General features: G+C 48.4%; 1 protein-coding gene across 2 annotated transcripts; it reads right to left on the reverse strand.

Moving 5' to 3' along the window:
* Positions 1-15,625: 15,625 nt before the first annotated feature.
* TRIB1 (tribbles pseudokinase 1) lies at positions 15,626-24,187 on the reverse strand. 2 transcript variants are annotated; one of them, XM_019643463.1, is made up of 3 exons: positions 22,926-24,187; positions 20,601-20,893; positions 15,626-18,051 (listed from the first exon to the last, which is right to left on the reverse strand). In XM_019643463.1, the coding sequence occupies exons 1-3, from the start codon at positions 23,283-23,285 to the stop codon at positions 17,586-17,588; spliced, it is 1,119 nt and encodes a 372-aa protein (XP_019499008.1). In that variant the 5' UTR covers positions 23,286-24,187; the 3' UTR covers positions 15,626-17,585. The 2 variants fall into 2 exon arrangements, with proteins under 2 accessions (XP_019499008.1, XP_019499009.1); XM_019643464.1 differs by lacking the exon at positions 22,926-24,187 and adding an exon at positions 21,128-22,499.
* Positions 24,188-24,430: the final 243 nt, after the last annotated feature.

A 24,430-nucleotide genomic window follows, 5' to 3' on the forward strand; every position in this document is an offset into this window, starting at 1 on the left:
TATGTATGTATATATATATATTCACTTATAGTTGACATACAATATTATACAACAGGGGGATCACTTCTTAATGATACAAATGTCTAACCACTATGCTGCACACCTGAAATTAATACAAAATAATATCAAATGTTAACTGTAATTGAAAAATTAATAAGTGAGGGGAATGTTGAAGGGAAATAACAGGTTCAAATTTCCAGATGTAAAACAAATTAAGTCATGGGGATGTAACGTACAGCATCGGGAACATAGTCAATAATATTGTGATAGCATAATACTAGGTCAGATGGTTGCTGGACTTATCATGGCGACCACTTCTTTAGGTCTATAAATGTTGAACAACTATGGTGTATACCTGAAACTATAAACATTGTATGTTAGCTATATTTTTTAATAAAAATCTTAAAAAATAATAATAGGAAAAACTGGGTGCCAGGTATATTGCAACTCTGTACCATCTTTGCAATTTTCTATAAATCTAAAGCAATTCTAAAAAGATAATTTTTAAGGAAAATTGCTGCAGAGCATGCTCCAAAATGTCAGTAACCTGCCTCGCTCACCCCTGCCCTCAAGTGTCCCCCCGGGTCATCAAGATTTTTACACATCAGAGACTTCACCTCTCGTCTTTTTTCCCCAAAGCACCTTAAATTACCATTCAAGTTTAAAAGCAGTTGAGGGTGAGTGGGAGAATAATCCATTTCTGGGCTGTTCTCCATTTCATTATTTCAAAAATAAAAAATGACACATTTTTAGCTACAAACTAACCATTTGCTTATCCCAGGTGTCCACACTTGACAATTTATTCGTGTTACCAAAGAGATAGTTAACTGAGGTTTGATACAGGAGGTCAGAGACTTTTCCAGCCTAAGTGACTGGGGACTTGAAATTTGTCCTGAAAGCAAAAAAAGATTTTTTAAGGTGGCCCCATTACTTTGGCGAGTCGTTAATAACTCATTAGACAAATATTCTTTGTGTGTCCAGTGAGCACCAGCCACCGTGCTAGGTGATAGTGACAGTGAGAAAAGGCTCAGCAAGCTAAAAGTCTAATGTCAGACATAAACCAGAAAACAGACTGAAATACTGCTTGCAGAGTGCTGAGGTATAGAGAGATAGGGGCCTACCAGACTGCCCAGAAGCTTCTTTAAAAATCGACTTTACGAAGGTATCATTTAAATAAATAAGATGCATCTGTTTTAAGTGTACAGTCCTATGAGTTTGACATATGGATACACCTGTGTAACCACCACCACAATCATGATAGAGAATATTTCCGTCACCCAAAAAATTTCCTTTGTGCATCTCTGCACTCAATCCTGGTCCCCATCCCCAACCCTTGGAAACCACGGTTCTGCCCGTTTGTTATAGTTTTGCCTTTCGTAGAATCTTCTGGAATCATACAGTATGTAGCCTTCTGTTTCTGGCTTCTTTTGTTTAACCTAATGCCTTTGAGGTTGACTGATCCACGTTGTATCAGTGCATTTCTTCTCGTTGCTGGGCTGTATTCCACTGGATGGGTGTACCACAGGTGGTTTATCCATGCACAGGATGATGGACACTTGGGTTGTTTCCAGGTTGGGGCTATCCTGAGTAAAGCTGTTATTGACCTCCGTCTTAAAGGACAGTGTGGGGTTAGTCAGTTGGAGAAGAATGTTCTATAGAAGCAACAGCAAGAGCACCCATGCTTAGGGGAGGCACTGGGGTGTCATGGAAGTGTTTTAACAGGAGGGTCACTTGGTACAGTTTGCCGGTTAGAGTCTGAGGATGATCTACTGAGGGTTAGAACTGGTTGTGATATCCTCCAGACATCCAGAAAGGGGGAGTTAATGGGAAGTGGAAAAAAAGTCTGCACTGACTATGTAGGCGATGTTATATGATGGTTGAAGCCATGTGTGTTGGCGAGATTACCCAGGCAAAGCTCAGAGTGAGGCCTTCTTTGGGTGTTCATCTGTATTCCCCGATAAGCATGGAAGAGCCAGCCTGAGAATAGTGCAGTGGTTCAGAATAGTGCAGTGGTCCAGGAGCCAGGCTTCTGGGCTTCACATGTGGGCTGTGTGACATGGGGCAAGTCAATAGGCTCTGTTTCCTTCTCTAGGAAATGGGAATTATAATATGCCTACCTCACAGGGTTGATATAAGGGTTACCTGAAGTTCATTCGTGCCTAACTCTTCGAACATCATCAAGCACTTGCACACAAGAACTGCTACGTAAGTGTTAGCCCGTTATTAATAATTTTAAAAATCCAGGAGGTAGGTATCAGGGAGATCTAAATTTGAATGCCAGCTCTCTTCATGACAAGCTATTGAATGACACCAGGAAATTTAACATCTCTAAGCTGAAAGTTCCTTACCTGGAAAATGAGGATCATAATTCCTACCTTACAAAGTTATTGAAAGGAGTAAATGAGTACAAGATTTAGAAATAGAATCTCTCAGAGACTTCTCCCCACAGGGTTAATCTTGTTCTCTCTTCCCATCCTCTGTGTTTCCATGGAACACTATTCATTTCTTTATCAACACTTTCCTCACCACTATGGTGAAACATTTACTGGTGTATTAGTCAGTATTGTATAGTTTATGCCGTGTAACAAACAGCCCCCAACTCTCAGTGTCTTACAACAGCAAAGGTTTCTTGGTCATTCACCCTACGTGTCTAGCACAGATGATGTTCAACAACATCTTCACTCTATTAGACATCTCACCCTGTTTCGAGAACATTGTTGGTTGTCATAAGAGAGGGAGAAGAAAAATATGTTAAACAAGGTACTGACTTTGAAAGCTCCCACCCAGAATTAACACACATTCATTCTTTTCACATTTTATTGTTCAAAGCAAATTAAATGACCACCAGGGTATTGAACATGGCAGTGATATACAACTAAAAGGAGGAGAGTAATACTCTACCACAACTGGGCTGTATCTGCCACTACACTGAGAGCTCCTGGAAGACAAAGACGGGACACAAATCACAGCCACACCCCCATGTGTGGCATTGTGCCCTTGAGGTTTGGTAAATGAAGCTGGACTGTGAGTCCTTTGATTTGGCCTGGGAAACCCTCTCCTCCAAGGAATGAGCCTGCTGTCATCAGAGGGCAAAGCAGTCCCCCTTCAGGTCACCATAAAGGCAATGTGTCTGCTGACAGGTGAGGACATCCCACAGGTGCCAGCTGCTCCCCAGGGGATCAAGCCCCTTTTATACGTGGGTACAAGAATAATAATTCACCAAGTGCTTTACAAGCATTGTTTCATTTGGCCTTCAAAGCACGCCTGTAAAGCCCGTGATGCAGACAGCTAGTAGCCCCAGTGGGAGGATGAGGCCATCAGGACAGTAGAAACCATTGTGGGTTGCTGGTGGGAATATAGAATGGCATAGCCACTGTGGAAAACGGGCCGTTCCTCAAAAAATTAAACATAGAACTACCACATTATCCAGCAATTCCACTTCTGGGTATGTACCCAAAAGAGATGAAAACTGGGATTTAAACAAATACAGACCCATATTGATAACAGCATTATTCACAATGGCCGAAAGGCAGAAGCAACTCAAGTGTCCATCGATGGACGAATGGATAAACAAAATGTGGTATATACGCAGTCTGACAACTAAGTTCGTGAACTTGTTGCACCGATGCTGCTAACCTTTTTTTTGATATCAGAGGGATTACTCATTATGAAGTTGTACCAACTGGACAAACAGTTAACCAAGTTTATGATTTGGAAGTGCTGAAAAGGCTGCATGAAAAAGTTAGACGACCTGAACATTTCACCAATAATTCATGGCTCTTGCATCACAACAATGCACCAGCTCACACAGCACTGTCTGTGAGGGAGTTTTTAGCCAGTAAACAATTAACTGTATTGGAACACTCTCCCTATTCACCTGATCTGACCCCCTATGACTTCTTTCTTTACCCGAAGATAAAGAAAATATTGAAAGGAAAACATTTTGAGGACATTCAGGACATCAAGGGTAATATGACAACAGTTCTGATGGCCATTCCAGAAAAAGAGTTCCAAAATTGCTTAGCAGGGTGGACTAGGCACTGGCATCGGTGCATAGCTTCCCAAGGGGAGTACTTCAAAGGTGACCGTAGTGATATTCAGCAATGAGGTACGCAGCACTTTGTCTAGGATGAGTTCACTAACTTCATTGTCAGACCTCATACATAAACAAAATATTTATCAGCCTTGAAAAGGAAGGACATTCTGACACATGCTATAACATAGATGAACCTTGAAGACATTATGCTAAGTGAAATAAACTAGCAACTAAAGGACAAATAATGTGTGACTCCACTTACAAGAGGTGCCGAGAGTAGTCAAGCTCATAGAGACAGAAAAACAGACTGGTGGCTGCCAAGGGCTGGAGGGAGGGGAGATGGAAAGTTAGTGTTTCAGTTTCAGTTTGGGAAGATGAACCAAGTTCTGGAGGGGGATGGCGGTGATGGTTGTACAACAATATGAATGTACTTAATGCCACTGAACTGTACATTTGAAAACGCTTATGTATATTTTCATCGACACACGCACACGCACACAAAGTGAAGTGACTCGCTCCAGGGCACTCAGGCAGGAAGAGCCAGGACCTGGGAACCAGAGTCCAGTGCTTGACTTCCGACACCAGGTGGCTTCTCACTGTTACTGGCTCCATCTCCGTACCCACCTGCCCAGGCTGCCTTCCTCACCCACAGTTTCCCCACCAGGGTCATCTGCCTAAACACAGGTATGCTGACACCACTCCCCTTCCCCAAAGCCTCCCAGAGCTTACCAAGGCCACGGGACAATCGCCAGACCCAGCCTGGCATGCAGACATGCACACCCTCTTTGAACTAGCCCCAACCTCCCTTTTCCACCTGACCTGGCCCCACAAACATATCACTCCTGGCTGACCTTACGCGCCCCCCTCCAGAGCCTGGGTTATCACCTGGCTCTCCTATGTACCAGCCATGTCACCATAAGCAAGCTATTTAACCTTTCTGGGCCTCAGTGAGATAAAGAAAATAATAGTATCCACCTCAGGGATTAAGTGAGTTAATATTTGCAAAGCACACCAGAGCCTGGCACGTAATAATGCTGGGTTTGCTATTATTATTCCCGCCACTGTTCTCTCCCTCCAGGACCTCCTTCTCCAGCCCCCATATTCGCAGAACATGGGCTTCTGTCTTTCAAGACCACCACACTCATATGCCACCTCCTCCACAAACGCTCCCCAGACACCCGAGAGGCCCATGGCACTGCCTGCATTATCTCAGTATCATCAGTCATTTCTGCTTGCCCCTCACCAGGCAGCCAGGGCCTGCTATTAAACATGGCAGTTCATTTCCCTCTGTAACCCCCACAGGCCCCAGCAGAGCTCTTGGTGCCTAGTATGGCAACATAGCTAGTGAAAGTTCCCAGACTCTAGAGTCTGGCAATCTTGAGTTCACACCCTGGCTCTGACACTTGCTGTTACTAGCTGTGCAACTTTGGGTAAGTTACATAACCTCTCTGAGCTCCAATTTCCACATTAGGAATGAAGACAACCATCCCCCTCTGGCAGAGTGGTTGTGGGAATAAATTTGATAATGTCTGCAGACATGGTGTCCGGCACAGGGGAGGCCCTCCGCGAAGGTTAGTTTCCTTCTCACCTTTAATACATGTGAATTCACATCTTCCACAGTTTGATTGTCAGCACCAAAAGGGCCTGTGCACGAGGGAATCTGTAAGCTCAGAGTAGATGCTCACGAAATATTTGAGTCACTATGGTACTCTTGAAAGAAGGACTGGAATTCATTTTCATTTGTGCTAACTTTCCTCTGGCCAAAGCCTCTGCCACCTGCCTCCTTCTTGCAATGTATTTATTAAATTATGCAGCTCCCAGGGGCTCCCCGTTTCCCGCCCACTTTCACCTCCACAGGCTTTGAGACACTCAGGAGGCTCCGGAGACCAGCCGGACCCAGCAGGATCTCCCTTCTGGCTGCAGGAGTGAAAGAGGAAGCCATCCCTGTCTTGGTTCCAGCGATATTTGACTTGCTCGGCAAGGCCATCCCCGCAGGCTGCATTCCGGGCCCCAGGCCAGGCTGGTGTGTAATCCGCTCTGGCCACCCTGGTTACCTAATGCTTTCCTAATCTGCAGTTTACGCAAGACCAGTACAAATCTCTGAGAACACCGAGAGAAACACCCCACCGGGCACCTCCCGGGGCCGGCCTGCACCCTGCTTTCGGGCTGCTGGTTTCATCATGGAGATCTTTGGTGTTCTTCATCATGCGAGCCGCTTGGGAGGGTCACTTGGAGCACCATTTCTTGCAGAAGGCTTTCCCCAGTCTGCACCTTCGCCCCTTCTCTGCCATCACTCACACTGGACTAGAAATTCTGTACGGCACAGAATGGTGGGCAAAGAGGTAAAACATAAAACCACAAAACTTCTAGGAGAAAATCAATGTAGGACCACTATCCCTTCCCTAGTTCGCTTTTCCTCACAGAGCTTAGTACCACCTGCCAGCCTCTTGTATGTTGTTTGTTTGTATCTTTCCATAAGAAAGTCTTTCTTGCATTAACCTTTCTTTCATTCAACCAACACCCATTCAGTGCTGCCCCTGGGGCACGTGTGGGAAAAAACAAAACTCCAAGAACTACACATTTTGCCATAAGGCTGAGATAGTGTTGATCCAGGCCCCTGCCTCCCTCCCAGCACCCCCTCTTATAACCTGGCAGGGAAGTTTCTGCAAGGGGCTTGCCTGTTTAAGAGTCACAGAAGCCACAGCATAGAAGGAGCATGGGCCCAGGAGTGAAGACACCTTGACACCAGTCCCTCCAACATCCTCCTTGAGACTCTGAACCAGGCACCTCACCTAACAAGGCCTTAACTTCCCCACTTGTAAAATGAGTACATGGGAGTTTTTCAAATGTGTGCATGAATAGAAATCCCCTACAGAACTGATGAAAACGCATGCCCCTTCCCCAGGAAATCTGATCCGTAGATCATCGGTGGGGTCAGACAATGAGCTTTCTTCGCCCTCACCCAGGGCAATCCATGTAAGTGGTCCAGGGGCCAGATTTTGGATACCGATGATTTTCAAACTATTTTCAAGCTGCAAAAAAATCTGCCTCCAGATTAAATTTTACCCAGAAAACCACATATACAGTCTATAAATCAGAGAGGCTCTGGGCAGGGGAGGGGAGTAGAATGATCCTGACTCTTCCTCGAGTGTTTCTCATCACACGCCCTCCATGCCTCCACACAGTGGCCTCCGGTACCCCAGGGCTCCTTATAACACAGTTTGAAAACCACCACCGTAGACGCTCCCTGTTTCAATCATTGCACGTATATTTCTGAGCACTTACCATGTGGAAGACACTATTGTAGGTACTGGGTGTCCAACAGTAAACAAATCAGGGACCTCTCTGCTCTCACAGGTTTCACATTTATGGGATGGCTTACCTGCACTGAGGCCTTACCATGGGCCAGGCAGCGTTCTAAGGGCTTTCTGTGTATTATCTCATTTAAAGCTCCTCACAAGCCTACCAGACAGCTACTATCACTAGCGCCATTTAACAGAAGAAAAACTGAGGTCCGGGGAGATTAAATAACTTGCCCAAGGTCATATACCCTAGGACGTAACAGAGCAGGGATTTCAGTCCAGAGATATCAGCCCGGGCCAACTTGCTGTCCTGAAATCTCGCCCAGTTCTCAGAGCCTCTGGTCTATGAGCCCAGGAGGTACATGTGAGCCCACCTGACAAAGGTAGGCCCACCTGCCTGGTGCTCCACACATGGGTTCCAATCAGTCCTTCTAGCACTCAAGTTAAGACTCCAAGGCTGGGCTTCGGGTGAAACTGGATCCCACATGACTTCGAGCTGACGCAAGTGGCCTTCTCTACCTGCAGGGACGCAGAGAGGCCCATCTCTGGGGAACGGAAGAATGTTCTCTCTGGCCCAGGTGCCGAGTTTATTCTGGTTGCCACGACACTGCTTGGTCTGCTTTTGGGAGGATGACTGTGTCCCACAGTTAGTTCTGCTGGTGTTCCTAACTTGACAGGGTGACATTGATATGTCTGCTACCAGAATGTCAGCACCAAATTAGGAAGCAGAGTAGGGACGCCGCCAAGTGAGTGCTGAGTAAGACAGGGCACACGACCGATACACTCTTCCAGCAGGGAAGTGGGGAGGACACGCACAGGTCATTTACCCTCAGGCTGCACATTTGACCAACAGGCAAACCCAAGGTCCAGAGAGAGGTGGCTTCTTTGTATTGTCGTGGCTCAGTTCAGGTTTCTGCCATTGCCTCTGGTACAGAGGAAGGTGCTGGGATTGGAAGCAGGTGGACCCAAGTCCGTATCCCAGGCATGCGCCCTTGACTAAGCTTTGTGTCCTTGAGTGCTTAACATCTGAGTCTAGGTTCCCCATCTGCACAAAGAAGTTGATAATATCCCTCAGAGATGCTGCGAAGATTTCAAGAGATAATCCATTCAGCACACCCTATGCCAAACAGCTACTCGATGATATTGGATTTAACAAAAAACATACCCATTTTCAGGAATTAGTTCATCTTAACTGAGACTTAACAGGTTACAACCCCACGCTGTTCTAGTTGTGGTTGCCAGGACTTCACTCGGAACTGGTTGGAAATGCAGGTTCTCAGGCCCAGCCCCGATGACTAAAATCTGCCTCTTACCAAGATTCCCCACCCCAACATGAGAAGCACTGTTTAGCATTCTTTTTCATGGACTGGCTTATTGCTTCTGACCATCTTTTGACCCCGTTTATTGGTAGCCAATGTCTGTTGAGCATTTTGCACATGGTAGGCATGTGGGAGCTGTTTTACAGGCCTGATTTTATTTAAACTGCACAATCTCAGGAGATTAGAATCCTTACTAACCCCATTTCACAGATAAGGCAACTGAGGCTGAAGTGGGTTAGTTCCCTCAGCAGTAAGTACAAGTATTACACTTCGAACCCTGGGCCTTTGTGACTCCGGGCTCTTGACTTGGCCACCCTGCTGGCTGGACCCAAGCTACCCCTTGCCTTAGCAGAAACTGGCCATGTGTTCATTTTTTTAATCCCTACCCTCCTCAGAATCCCAGGGAGGCCTCTGCTTTGGGAATCAAGGTGGTATCTGTGACACGGCCATTTCAAGTCCTCCACTCCCTAAGGTGAGTTTCTGAGACACCGGAGGAGGTAGCCGTTTGGACGAGGTCAGAGAAGCCAGACTGTTCACTGCTCATCTGAACTGACTAAGGTCAAGGTCAGCAGACTCCAGGCAGCAGGTGGTGAGAAGGCTGACCCATTGAGCACTGCCCTGCTCCCTGCCACCAGCCCTCTGCTCCAAGCTGTCCCCCAGAACAGCCATCACTCTGACCTCAGCAAGGTTGAAAGCAAGAAGGGGAAATAAACAGGGTAGAGAAAGGAGGGAGGGGGAATTCATGATAATAACAATAAAAACATTAGTCAGGACTACAGCCCCAGACCCAGCCTTTGGTGTATTTTCTCACAGTCCTGCTGCAACCCTACAAGTCTGCAGCCCTACAAAGCAGTTATTATGTACCCATCTCATGGATGAGGACATTGTCAGATTTGCCACTTGCTGAAGGTCACAGAGCAAATAAGGAGCTAGATTAGGATGCAAACCCAGGTCTGTCTGACTTTCTAGGCTGGGTTCTTTCCCTTTGAAGAGATGTGCCTGCATTTTGAACTGGCTACACGGGCAAGCCCTGGGCATGCATTACTTCATGTAATCCTCACAGCCGCAGCCTTTGGGTTAGATGTTATTACTGCCATTTCAGTTATTACTGCAACTGCGGCAAGGGGCAGTCACGTGACTTGTCTGGGGCCTACAGCTGATTAGCTACAGAGCTGAGATGTGAGACCTGGTCTCTCTAACCCTGAAGTTCAAGCTCCTTCCTCTTTACTGCCAGCCCCGCAAAGTGTCAAATATAAAGTATTTTCCCCAAAAGAGGTCAGGGTATACTCACAGGACTTTAGTTGTGGTAATAAAACATAAAAGGTGAACGGGTGTGGGTAGGTCACTCCCATGTTAAGAGCATATTCTTTAGAGAACTCCCCATGTTCAGATCTCATTTATTAGCTGTGTGACCTCAAGCAAGTTACTTAGCCTCTCTGGGCTTTCATGTACTCACCTATAAAATGGGACAAATAAGAATATCTTCCTCACAGAGTTGTTGTAAGAATTAAATGAGACCATGCTGATAAAGTACAAATGCAGTGTTGGGCAAATACTAAATACTCTATACGTCTGGGTTCCCATTATCATCACTGTTACTCTAATTATGCCTTTCAGGGCTCATAATAGGTACAGGCTATCCAGCAGTTCGTCTAAGACACATTGTATGTTCGGGGTGAAACTTCAACAGTGTCACGTCATCTACAAAGTCCCACCCCCAGTGAAGAAGTGAGAAGAAAGATGCTAATTAGCAGGAACTCAGGAAAGCAACTCTAACTCCAGCTAGGGAGAAAAAAAATTGCAAGTACAAAATGAGCATCAGCTGCGAGTTGGCTGTTTTTACTCCTTTCACGTGTGGCTGCCTCATCTGTACCTTGGGGGGGAATGTAGGCTTACCTGCTTTCTGGCCACTGAGGCAGCAGCCCCACCACAGGCAAAGATGAGGCACCCCCCTGCAGACCGCAGGAAACAGGTGTCGCAGCTCTTCACCTTCCGGAGACAAGACAATCTCTTGACTTGGAGCTTGGAGGAGAAGTCTGTGTGGATGTACTTGGGCCCTGAGCCCCCCACCCCTCCCCCTTCATTCACATGGACATTTCCTCAACTTGCTCCCTCTGCCTTCTAGCTAATGAGGCATGGAACTCAAATTCGTGACTGAATGGCCCAGCCCTCAGACTGGCTCACAGGGTGATGGGTGACCAAGAGCCATGACCAGGAGGGGAAATTGATGGAGTCACTCATGTAATCACCGATCTAAAGGTCATACCTATGAACTCATTTTGCAAAATGCCATGTCCTGTATCAAGAAAAGGTTCTGACACATTCCATGGAAGTGTCTCACATTCAGCTCTAGACACATTCCAGAAGGTCACCCACACCATGCCAGCCAGAACCCAGGAAGCTGGAGCTGCAGGGGGGCGGGTTTGGGGGCCCTCAGGGGTGGCCTGGCCGCTATTGGGCTGTGACTTCCTCAGTCTCAGCCTTGGTTTCCCTTGGCTGAAAATGAGGCAAGTGTGGACTAAATTTTTTTTTTCTTAAATAAATGTGGGTTTTTTTGGACTACTTTTAGACTTACATAAAAGTTGCAAAGATAGCACAGAGAGTTCCCATATATTCCTCACTCAGCTTCCTCCAATGTTACCATTTTACATTTCCATGGTACATTTGTTACAGCTAACAAACCAACAATGGCACATTACTATTCATTAAACTCCAGGCTTTTGTGCGATTTCACTCATTTTTCCCAGTATTGTCCTTTGTCCTATCCCAGGATACCACATTGCATTTAAGGCTAAATCATGTATAAAGTCTCTTCTCAGCTCTAAAAACAAAAGGGTCAGTAAGCCTTTATGGTTAAGGGCTCTGGGTGTGTCACTTAGCCAATGAATGCTGTGCTCTGTGACTTTGGGCAAACCCCTTACCCTCTCTGAACCTCAATCTTTTCATCTATAAAAGTGGGATGATACTAGTACTGCTTTATAGGGATACTATGAGATAATCATTTACTAATTCAAATGAAGTACTTAGTGTGGTTCTTAGTGTACCATGAGCACTCCTTTGATCAATCTCAGCTGGTAGAAATCATAGACTGAAAGCACACCTTAGCACAAAATCTCCCAACAAAATGGCTGCTCCAAAAAGAAGACATGATGTTGCTGGGCTATCATGTCAGACACAATGTAGAAAGCACAGGATGGGAGGTACAAAGATCTGGAGTCATGCTGGCTTGGCTTGGAGTCTCACCCACCCACTCACTAGCTGCATGACCTTAAGCAAACTGTTCAGCCCCTGGATCTCAGCCGCCACAGATGTTAAATGAGAACAAATCACCCACCTTCCAGGGTTGCTGAGAACATATAAAGAGACCTGTACTGTAAACCATGATCAGGACTGAGATGCAATATTTGGCTGCCTCTTTCTTGTATCTCTTCTGGGATCCAGTAGGCCGTTGAATGTGATTGGGGTCATTAAAAAATCCACTGAGGGCCGGCCAAGTGGCTCGTTGGTTAAGAGTTGGCTTGAAAGCGCAAGCTCTGAGCAGCAGGGCCGCTGGTTCGGATCCCACATGGGCCAGTGACACTGCGCCCTTTACAGCTAAGATGGTGAACAACAGCTTGACCTGAAGCAGGGCTACCATGAGTCGCCAGCGACGGCATAGGCTGCAGTAGGGCTGCAGTGGGCTGCCGTGAGCTACCGTGAGTGGCCAGCAGCCAGTGTGAGTGGTCGGCAGCCGGCATGAGCTGCCGTGAGCCGCCGTGAACGGTCATCCAGTGGCCAGCGGCCGACCTGCCCCACCCGGGAAGAGCACAATAACCACAATACCAACATGGGCCAGTGAAGCGACGTCCTCCACAACTTGATGGAAGAACAAAACGACAGCAACTTGTCTGTTCCCCTTCCCTAATACCCTAATGCTGTTCCCTCCCCTGATTCCCCAATAAAATCTTAAAAAAATGAAAAAGTATCCACTGAAATCTGATATGGAAAGTTCCCAGGGACTGGAACAGAGGTCCTGCTCACCCCCACCACCTGTTTTTCTTTTTTTAAGAGGGGGAGGTAGATGATCGACTAAACACTTGGCCTCCTTTTCCCAGCCAAAGTCATGTTAAAAAACTAACCCCATAATCTTCCTTGCTACAACGCCATTTCTTATCCAGAATAAAATTGGACAGGGAACCCAACTATGCTACCTGTGCCTGATTTTAAAAGGAAGCACAAAGCTATTCCCACGGTCTCTCTGATGAAGAACTTACAGGGCCCGTTTTCACAGAATCACAGAATGGCAGCTGAAGGAACCAAAGAAATCAGGGTATCACTCCTGTTTAAAGATGAACAAATGAGAACCTGGCAAATCTGCTCTTTCAAGGTCATACAGAAGAAGGTCATACATTCAGAAGTAGAATGAGACCCCGGTCACAATATTTCCACTTCTGTGCTCTTGTTGGCTCTCTGACTTGGAGACCCATTAGGCTCTGAGCTGCTGGAGGACATCCATTCATCCATCCACCCATCCATCCACCCACCCATCCATCCATCCACCCATCCACTCACCCACCCATCCATCCACCCATCCATCCATCCATCCACCCACCCATCCATCCANCCATCCACTCACCCACCCATCCATCCACCCATCCATCCATCCATCCACCCACCCATCCATCCATCCACCCATCCACTCACCCACCCATCCATCCATCCATCCACTCACCCACCCATCCATCCATCCATCCATCCATCCACCCACCCATCCACGTTGGCATTGGACACCTACCCGGGGTAGGCACAGTGCTGGGTGCTGGGGTAAATGAACAGGACTGTCACAGTCCCTGACCTCATGATTTCCACTCAATGAGCTAGGACTTAATCTTGGTCATCTGTTTCCACAGTGCCTGGCACATGGTAGGTACACAGCAAACATTTATTGAATAAGACACCTTTCATCTTCAGTAATGCTCCCACTTTTATGACTGATGCACTGGGTTGTTTTGAAGATGTTAATGGGGCTAAAACTCAGTATTTGTGTTTGTCTTGAACCACCTTCTCCAATCATCATTCTGACCAGAAGACATTGTGTGGTAGTGTGCAGACATAGCAACAACATTGGGCAAGGACTCCATAAACCCAAGTTCATGTCCCAGCTCTGAGCTGCTTATCCCTGCCTGGCAACTGAAAGACACTGAAGCCTGTTTTCTCATCTATAACATGGAGCCAGTGATACTTGACTTGCCTGTTTCACTCGACTGTTATAGGGTGGGGGGTGGGGGGGGCCGGGGGGAAGAGGGAAACTTCTAGAAAGATATGAATAAATGGTTGAGATGTTACTTGTATGATTTACTCTAATGACGAGTACGAGTATATTGAGGACACAAGGAAAAATAAAAGTGATCAGCTTTTTAGCCAGTGCTGAACACACTTTTGTTTAAACCTTCTGTACTGTAAGTAGTTGTGATTGCCCCAGATTTGTTCCAACCTTCGAAGAGATTAAATTTATGGACTTGTGACATCACACATGTCATTCCAGCCAATCCTGACCCATATTTCTTTCCATTTGGTGCATGTAACAACAGTACAAAAGAGGTGTTGTAACCTTAATTGCTTGCAAAGTATTTTGAAATCCTTAGATTAAAAAGCTTGGTGAAGTCCAAAGTATTACCTGCCTGTATGCCCAAGGAGTTGTACGGAGTCTCACCTAGATACCTTGAATCAGAGAGACATTATAATGTCTGTCCTGGGGCCGAGGTCTGCCCCAGACACTTTGGGGCTTAAGGGTCTTATTCATGGAATAGCCCCGACCAACCCCAGCTTCATAGTTTCTAAGCTACCCAAATATTTGGCCATCTCCCATGTGGCTTCTGATGTGCCTTTTCCATTTATTTTCTTAAGGTCCTGACTCATGAGGCCTGAGTTGCACTTAGTTCGGTGTCATAGGTCTGCTTTCCTGGGTGATGTCAGCCTGAGTCCTAGAAAAGGGCAGTTGTGTCATCTGTAACTTCTGTGTGCCTCTTCATTTTAGCCCCGAGTTGACGAGTGAGTCCTTATTCTAATTCCTACACTTGAGTTAAAATTCTAATTCTAAAACATAAAAGTTAAAACTCTGTCCCTTGGTGGTAACCTTTGGAGGGGGTGTCCGGCAGAGACTAAAAGGGGCAAAGGGGTCTCTTAGGGTCCTGGCACTGTTTTGTTTTCTTGATCTGGCTGTTGGTTACACCGATGTATTCGGTTTTTAGAGAATTCAGAACTCTACACTTATATGTGCATGTTTTTCTGTATGCTTGTTACACTTTGAAATATAAAGTGTTTTGTTTTGTTTTAAATCTGGATGTTAATTGACTTCACTTAAAATAGATTCTGGTGTGATGGCGAAGCTATAAACTAATGAAATCTTCTTCTGCCTTTGTGATTCAAAATGTCTTTAGTTTCTCCTTTATTTCCATTTTTTTACACCTACAGGGGGAAAAAAAAGGAAATGCCTATTAGCCATTTTAATGAAGTCTAAATGGGGGTGGGGGGGGCGGTTCTCAACAGGAAGCCTGGGAGGCCTTCACAGATATATATCCACGACACCTGAAATCATAGCAAATTCTGTTGGATACACGTGTGTATTTTTCTGAGCAGTGTCCATAGCTTTCATTAAACTCTCAAGGGTCCCTGACCTAAAAAAGACCAAAAAAGCCAAAAGGATTCTTACAACTCAAGGCTTATTTATGTACGTTCCTCTTGAAATGTTTTTCACCTCTAAGTTGAACCCCTAACCCTCCCAACCTGATTTCATCCAATTGGCTTCACCCATCAAAATTAATTCACTCACTTCAATGAAAAAAAGGGAATGGGTTCTGTCAAAGGCCCTATATAATAATTATCTGTTTAGTCCTGTTTGCCTCATAAGATTCCAAGCCCTGAGGCCGGAGACCTTTGCAATCCCCGGTGTGATATTGCACAAGGCCCCAAGAAATGCACCGTGCCTATTTACGAAACCAGATTTATTAAAATGTCTCTACAAGTCAAAAACGGCCATCTCACTGTTCACATATATACACATGTACAGATCTAGTGTTTCTACAATAGCTTTGCCGGCAGAAGCCCCCGCCGGTCCAGAGTCCTTAGCGGGGTAAATGTATCACAGATACAACAATCGAACAACCACGAGAGCGTTAGTGCGGCAGACGCCTGTCCTTCCTCTCCTCCCGAGTCCCATGATTCTGTCAAGGTAATATTGCCAATAATCATTCACATTTCACGTGGTTTTAGACACGCAGGTTATTTCAGACAGACACAGACAACAAAACAAGCCTCAGAGCCAAGACAACAACAACAACAACAATCAGACGTTATGTATAAAAGGTAAAAATATATGTACAAAGTACACAGTACATGAGGTATACACGGCATTCGGAACAATGCATGTTAGTAGTTTGCGTAGGCATAGCCCTTAAGGATGACTGCCTGTTTTTGTGCCATTTCTCAAAATACAGTATGTTTGGTTTACCCGTTTAACCACCACATTTCAGTCCTGTCCGAGACATTTGACCGATATTTCATCTATACTTGTTTTTTTAATGCAAGTCGTAGTTTTCCCGTTAAGCGCTTGTCTTTTTTGTAGGGAGTGAGTTCCCATCTCTGGAAGTATTCAAACGAGGCTGGATTCCCAGCTGTAAAAGAAGCCTGAAGGGGGGATTTTTCTGCACTGGGAGGTGGCAGAAAGAAGAAAGAAGTTGGGACTAGGTGACTTTTCAAGTCCACCCCGACTTAAAATTGGAGCTTGCTGTTTCATATTTCACTCTGGGTGCTGATTACACAGATGTATTCATAAAGCACACCACATTTCCAATATTAACAACTCATCATGCAAAACTGCAGACACACACACACAATGCAAAGGGCAGACCATATCTATGGGGTTGGGGGGTGGGGAGCGAAAGTATAAAGTATAATTCTGGAAGTTGGTCTGAGAACTATCCAAAATTCACTTTCTTTGAAGTTTAATATTTGCTCTTGGGAGAGAGGAGTGTAGAATCTCCCTGTCTTTCTCCTCCTAGACAAAATGCTCCACCCTGAGATGGTCCTGGGGGGAAAAAAGTAAAGGATAAATGCTAATGTATTTAGGGGACCCAAAAAAGCTAACAGTTTCCAAGTGCTCAAATTATTTTTAAAAATCTACAGTCTCTCTGTCTGAGCTCAGAGTTCTGAAATAGCCAGGAGTTCAAATCTTTTGAGATACTTTTCCATGGTGAGCTGGTAAGGGCCTTTACAGCGAGGGTGGGGAGGTGACGTTTCAAAGTCAGAAAGAAGGCATTAGTGCAAATGAGGTCTTGGCAGGAAATGGAGAAGGTCTGGGTTCATAGGTCAGGCAGGCTCCTATGCTCCTGAAACAGTCCGCTCCAAAAACGGAGCAGTCGTTAGTAAATGCGTGTAAAGAAAGGATGAGTGTGAAACCAAACCAAAAAAACAAACGACAATTCTCCAATCAGAGAAGCTGGGGTAGCGACAGTCTAGCTACCAAAGACAAGTTCGAAGATGGCAGGTTAATTGGCCCAAATTATTTGTCACCCTGTTAAAACAGGTTATTGCCCCAAATGCCATTGTGCGATTCACTTCCTCTCCCTTGAGAATGTTCAAGTTCACTTGCTGTAGGACACCCATGCTCTGTGCCACCTGTAAGAGACGTGCACCCCCGAATCTGACAACGGGATAGTTGGCGAGGGTTTGTTAAGAAGGGGAACAGCTTTGAAGGGCAGCCAATCAGAGTGTACACTGCTCAGATCAGTCAAGTCACTCATCAAAGTCCGAGGGGCTCCATGTTCAGTTCAGCAGCTACAATCTTTACGCCATCACGTATCTGGTTGGCACCACATCGAAAGGCCTGTCCATCTTGAGAAGTGGAAATGCCATGTGTGAGAATGATGAGGTTTCTGAGGTTTTTTGGGATTAGCAGAAGAAGGAACTGACATCACTGTCCTCCTGGTACTCTGGGACAATCTGGTCTGCAGTTCCCATTTCTGAGTCGATGTACCCAGGTTCCAAGACAGACTCAAACCAGGGATGGAGTAGAATCTCGGGGGCGGTGAGTCTCTCGGAAGGCTCTCGTCTCAGGAGGCTGCGAATGAGGCACCTGGCTTTGGGGGAAATGTGGTCGGGGATGCAGAACTGTCCACGGCGGATTTTGGAGAAAAGGGCGCTGGGATCTGAGTCATGGAAGGGGTAGCGCCCCACCAGGAGGGTGTAGAGCATCACCCCGAGGCTCCACACGTCCGCCGCCTTTCCCGAGTAGGTCCCGGTGGTGTTCAGAATCTCGGGGCTCACGTAGGCTGGGCAGCCGTGTTTGTCTGACAAAGCATCGTCTTCACCCTTAATTATGTGTGTATCTTCCAGACTTTCCAGTCTGAGCTGGGTTCTGCAAGAGAGAGAAAACAAGCCATTACTTCCAGATCAACTGCTATGAAAACGCAGCTTCCCAATACCAGCGCCCACAGGCACTCGTAGCCAAGGCCCCAGGAATGCCATTTACCCCTTCATCCAGTAAGCAGTTCCCTGCAACCACCCAGGACTCAGGATTTCACAAACCAATACATACAAACTGCAATAAACATTTGCAAAGTATCAAGAGAGCGCCCGGGGTGGAGCGTATGATGCAAAGCCCCAAATACTACTCATTAGGCTACAGCTTAAGAAGAAATCTCCTAGTAGGGGTTACACAACTTTTAAAGTGCACATTGCAGAAGTGGGAGCTGGTGGCTCGGGAATGCTGACCTTTTCTACAAAAGCTCCCAGGGAAGAGCAGTATATCCTATTCTTCAGGGAGGGCCTGAGCACCCTACAAGTGGATCTTGTTCTTATCGTGCCACTGAGGGCCAAGGCTCCTTGGACACACGCTTTGCATTACAGAACATGGAGCCCAAAGTCACTATTATTATTATGCACTCCTGCTCACATTGATATATACACACAGAGGACAATCTGTCCGCCTGGGGCCAGGCCATGATAACCAATGGGAAAAGTGCAAGGAATGTCCACTACATTTATTGGGGCGTTTAACTGCCAAGAATGCTTAGCCTAGACAGAGAGGTTATATGAGCCAACAGAAGCAGCTGGTGGATTTGAAGGATGCAGGGGCCCCAAAACACCTACATACGTGCACACACTCCCTAGGATGGCACATGAACGCCTGAGCATATATACACTACATGAGGGCTTATCTGTTCAGGTCATAACTGAAGTCTGAATCATCTTTAGTCAAAGGCTCCCTTATGAAGCTGAAGGGGCTTCCTTATTGAGATCTAGCTTCCCAAGTCTTGGGGATCCAGGTGGGGAACCTCCAGTATCTGGCAGCATCTTATACTCCTCCCTGCTTCTCTGAAATAGCCCTGTTTCAGTAAGTCACTTGTGAAGTTAAATGCAAACATTTGGTATTGGCTAATGGGTCAATTCCTTTTCCTCTCAAAGGGTTGGTTGCCTTTTTTTTTTTTTTTTATCTTCCTGCCTTCCTGTTCCCTGGAGTGTAGCATGCATGTGCTAACTTTGGTATGTCCTCAGCCTGACCTCCCGTCGTTATGTAAAATACCCATTGGTTCTGTAAACGGAAAATATGACTCAACCCACACTGTCTGCCCCCCGATTGGCTGCTGTAGCACTAAAGCCCTGCACCTGTGCTGGTTACAAGGCTAGCGTCAGCCTGGCATTACTTAACCCTCGGGTTGCCAAACTCCATGTACATGACATTCGCCTGTGCAATGCAGATTTCAAAAGCTAGTAAGGAGGTGTGGAAGGCATGTTTCAGAAAATACATCACCATATCAAAGGAGTATGTGCCAGGAATTGGAAACTTCGCCATTGCAAACACTTGGCTTTTCTTTGCTAATCGGCATGTTTCAATAATTAGTGCAAGGTCAGATACAAAGCGGTGCTTTCTGGTAACTCGACCCCATACTTTTTCATAGGATTTGGTGTGACGGGTAAAAAAAAAACAAAAGCACAGGTGGGGTCAGCCCTGCATAAATAGCTACAACCCAGTAACACACATCCATCTCTACAATTCTATGACACTATTGCTTTTAATCTTTCCATAAGATGTAGGATGTGGCCTACCTCTTGAAATCAGGTAAGGTTTATCTCCTGCGGCTTCCTGCATTGTCTTGTCTGAAACCTTAATTCTGAATCTTAAGGTATCATTATTCTCTTATCAAGTGCATCTTGTCCTTTATGAGGTAAGCCATGATCTATATTTAGCAACCAATTCCAGCCAACTGTGTGGCTATTTTTCTGAAGACAGAGCCAAACAAGGTGTCTAAAAAGTCACTGGAGAGTGTGAAGCAAATATTGGAGGGGGTGTGGGGGGCAAGCCTGAGACGGAACAGGAATATGGTGTGGTCAATGTGGCTATTTTTCTGAAGACGGAGCCAAACAAGGTGTCTAAAAAGTCACTGGAGAATGTGAAGCAAATATTGGGGGGGGGGGGGGGGTGCAAGCCTGAGACAGAACAGGAATATGGTGTGGTGAAGGGCAGAATTCTGCAAATATGACATTCTAATTACCTCTGTGATACCTTCTGGGTACAAAATAACCCCACTTGGTGTAAGCGAGGATTTGAAAACTTCCTCTAGGAGTCAAAGCTGTGAAGGGCAGGTTGACATTTGCACCCCAGAAGAACTGACCTTCCTGACAACAATGGTGAATAAACTTAATCCTGGGGTGGAAGTGGGGAGGGCTTCCTGTTATCACATGACATCGCACAGAGGCACCAAGGTGTCCCCAAGCCACATCCACAAGAGTGCAGACTCAGCCAAGCTTGGCCGTGGCTCCTCAGGAGGGGACTTCAAAAAACCTCACTTGGGACAACGGAGTCCTTGGTGTGGCTTTGAACCAACACACTGTAGCTTACTCCTCAACCTGCACCTTCATTTTGGTTCCAAAAGACCACAGGGGAGGGCTGTGGAGACTGCTCACCTCTCCTCAGTGGAGAAGACGAATTTCCTAAGCTTCAGGTCCCCCAGCACGATGGCCGACTGGTGACAGTGGGCAACGGCACAGACAATCTGCTTGAAGAGCCGGGAAGCCTCCTCCTCCCGTAGCCTCTTCCGACTTCGCACATAGGAGTGCATGTCCCCAAAGTCCTTCTCAAAGAAGACGTAGGCCTTGGTTTCCCCAAGGATCACTTCCACAATGCCAGTGATGTTTCTGTGTGACGGCAGCTGGATGTAAGGCCTGATTTTGTCCTGGTAGTGTTTAATGGGAAACACCTGCAGAGAGAAGGTGACCAACTTAGGAGGCAAGAAAAGCAGACGCCACCTCCAAAATCCCAGGCTGGGCTGCAGTTCTCAATCTTTGGGCTTTGGTTGACAATAGGCTCCGTTCATTTACTCCACTTATCTCTGCCACCCCACCATATGCAACGCCAGCTGCCCTTAACACCCCAGACCAGCAGCCAACCTCTATGTAGGGCTCTGGGTTAGCAAATATATCCAATGGGTTACCATATGGAAGGTTTGAAAGAACTGTCTTCTATATATGTTCCCATCTTCCATGAAGCCATCAGCTCTAGAGGGCTAAGCCTCAAAGTCCCCACCCTCTGTAGCCCTTCCTTTTTGGGAGGCAATGCTGCTGGAAGTGGCAGATAGGTGTCCCCTGGGATCTCCAGGAGGTGAAAAGCAGGCCCTGGAAAAGCATGGCTTCCTGCAAACCCAAGGTGCTCAGCAGAGAGAGCACAGGCTATGGTGACTGCAGTCTCCAAGTGGAAGCCGGGACTGGAGACAGGCAGATCAGTCATTAGTCAGAGGAACAGATGACTTGGAGAGGCTGACCACGCAGCCTTAAGCAACCTGCCCACAGTCTTGGGTGAAAATTCTCACAGGCCAGATATGGGATCCCCTCCACCGTTTTTTGTTTGTTTTCCATGTTTTTCTCTCCTCCTCCCAACTCCCATCCCCACCTTCACCCAGGAAATGGGGAGTATCTCCTCTAAGAAGCTGGCTGGTCTCTTTAAAGGCCTTTTGTTTAGTCCGGTTACTCATATCCTAGGACTCAACTGGAAACGGTGACACACGGGCTGTCACCATCTGGATTCAGCTATTATCTGCTCAGAGGAACTGGAAGGGGTTGCACAACGGCCAGACCCACCCCACCTCTGAGGCCCGGCTGCTCTGGCACCAGCTAGAAAAATCTCTCTGCTGCCCCCTTCCTCCCAAGTCGGCCCCACCCCACCGCACACACATACTTTTCCCAAACCAGCTCTTAGCCCCCCGGCCACTGAGAAGAAAAGATTTTTCCCTCTTTAAACTGGGCTTGATCAAGCGATTGAAATTTCATTCAGGTCGGACAGTAGGTGGCAGCAGCAAGCCCGGGGTTTGTGTGTGGGGGGGGGGGGTCAGGTGAGTCGCCGAAAACCCAAGAACGACTTTAACTGAAGGGTGACCCTACCCTTCGGATGAAAAGGAACAGCTCACGGGGGTTCTCAGGAATGTCTGAGCCGAGGATGTCAGGCTCGCAAAGGGCGGGCTATGGGAACGGTCTGTGTCTACGGGCGCTGGAGGGGCACGAGGAGAATCCTAGGAGTTGCCATCTCCTGGATGAAATCCCTTATGTTCAAAAAAAAAAAAAAAAAAGCTGGCCGGAAAATAAAGACATGAATGGAAGCGAGGGTTCCTCGCCGGTGCTGTCTTTCCAACAATTCTACTCCAGGCAAATTCCTCCGCCCTGGCTGGAAGTCATCCTCAGGCTGCTCCCTGGGGTTCTCGTCCCAACGCAGGTTCAAGCCAAAATCCCCAAGACCCGAGCGGGACACCGACAGCGGAGCCCAGGTGCCCTGAGAACCCGGCAAGGGAGCTGCCCGCTGCTCCAAGCTCCAAGGAGGCACCCACTGCAGGGCGTCCTTCCAGGACAAGAGGCGGGGGGAGCGAGGAGAATGAGAGAAGGGGAATGGCATGGCCCTGGAATCCATTTCAATTCCATAACTTATATGGAACGCCACGCGCTGCACTGAGGGCCCAGGAAATACTATAGAGATAAAAGAATTGAGCACTGCGCTTCCTCTTGACCGCCGAGCCCCCTAATTAGATCAGTCCATCCGAAACCCCTCAATCCCCAAAAGGGTGAACCTGGTCAAACGCTGCCTTATCGGGCTCAAAACACTTATCCGCCCTGCCCCAAATGCAAGCGTTGGTGGCACCTTCGGCTCCCGGGAGCCGGCGGGCAAGACTCCAAGCACCTTTGTCTGCCACTACGTCCCCCCCTCACCCCCCGACCCCCGCTGGATCCCGGCCCCCCGACACCTACCTTGCAGCGCAGCTCGCGGCCGGTGTGGATGCACAGTGCCCGGGACACATTCTCGCGCTCGGCCAGGGGCAGCAGCAGGTAGTCGGCGATGCGGCTGGGCCCCGGCGCGCTCCCGGAGCCGCCGCCCGAGCCCGGCGCGGCAGGCGGAGGCTGCGGACTGCAGGGAGAGCCAGGGGGACTGAGGTAGTCCGAGGGGCTGGAGCACTCAGAGAGGCGAGGGCACTTGGCCGCCACGGCCGCCGCGTCGTCCGCGTCCAGCAGACGTTTGGCCGGGGCACCCCGGGCGGCTGGGAGCAACAAGGCCGGGCCGCGGGGCTGCGAGGCGCCGCTCATCGCAGAGCGCACGGGACCGACCCGCATCCCGTCCCAGGCCGGGACGGCCCCGGCTTTGTACGTCCCGGGATCCGCGCGGGAAGGCGCTGCGGGCTCGGCGCCGACGCCGCGACTTATTCCAGCCCGCAGGATAGAGTTTGCAGACGGAGCTGGGCTCGACCCCCACGGGGGGCAAAACAGCAGCGGCTCCCGGACGCTCGCGTTGCACGCGGGGACGACGCTGGCCGCGCGTCCTGGGGTCGCAGGCCTGCTTGTGTCCCCGGACCCCCGCGGGCACTGGGCGCCTCGCTGGGGGCAGCCGCCGCTATTGTTTTCGAGGTTGCCGGCAGATCCAGAAGCAGAGGCGGCGGCAGCCGGCGTTCCCGAGGTCCCGAGCGGCGAGGACAGGATTCCGCAAGCTCGGAGGAGCCACGGAGCAAATGCACTTCCAAAACAAGAAGTCTAGGAGCGAAAGCTCGAGCAACTTTCCGGCGGCGCTCGGGATCCTGCGCGCTCCGGAGCTCCTGGCGTGTGTGTGCACGAGCGAGACGCGCTCAGAGAGAGTGACTGAGTGTGAGTGAGTGAGTGTGTGTGCGCCGCGCCGATCCCGGCCAGTGCACCCCTCCTTCTCCTTTTCCTCCACCTCCTCCGCCTCCCGGTGACTCACGCTGTATACACACACACTCACAAGCCGGGCTGTGTAAACAGTTGGGAAGCCGGGTTGTGCAATGAGGTGGCTGCGACGACTCAGGCCCTGCCGCCCGGCGAGCAGTCACCGAAGCGGAGTGGGGGGAGCAGAGGTGGAGCTGGGTTGGCGGGGGCGCTAGGGGTGGCCCGAGCGCTTGGGGATGCTCGGGGCAGCGCGCGCTTCGGTGCAGGTGGTGTGTCCAGAGCCGGCTCGGGCTGGCGCACACGCCCCTCGGGCTGGGCTGGGCAAAGGCGGGGCGCCCTCCCGCAGCCCCGGGGTTCAGCTAGAGGAGCCCGAGGAGGGGGCGGAGGAAAAGTTCCTGTGACGTCAGGGTCCCGAGGAAGTAGGCGGGAGGGGCGGGGCCGCGGGGGGCGAAGCGACCGCTGATTGGTGCGCGCTCCCCATTCACACAGAGCACAATGGGCTGCGGGAGCGCGCACCACGGTTCTCCGCACCCGCCTCTGGCTGTAGCCTCGCCGTTATGCCTTTCGCCCCGGGGATCCCT

The sequence above is a fragment of the Hipposideros armiger genome, unplaced genomic scaffold (genome assembly GCF_001890085.2).
Source record: "Hipposideros armiger isolate ML-2016 unplaced genomic scaffold, ASM189008v1 scaffold_78, whole genome shotgun sequence".
Lineage (NCBI taxonomy): Eukaryota > Metazoa > Chordata > Mammalia > Chiroptera > Hipposideridae > Hipposideros > Hipposideros armiger.

Coding starts and splice junctions, on each gene's coding strand:
- TRIB1 (XM_019643463.1), bottom strand. CDS start 23,285: ATGCGGGTCGGTCCCGTGCGCTCTGCGATGAGCGGCGCCTCGCAGCCC. Junction 20,894..22,925: donor GCCGCGAGCTGCGCTGCAAG/GTAGGTGTCGGG, acceptor TTCTCTCTGCAG/GTGTTTCCCATTAAACACTA. Junction 18,052..20,600: donor GTCTTCTCCACTGAGGAGAG/GTGAGCAGTCTC, acceptor TCTCTCTTGCAG/AACCCAGCTCAGACTGGAAA.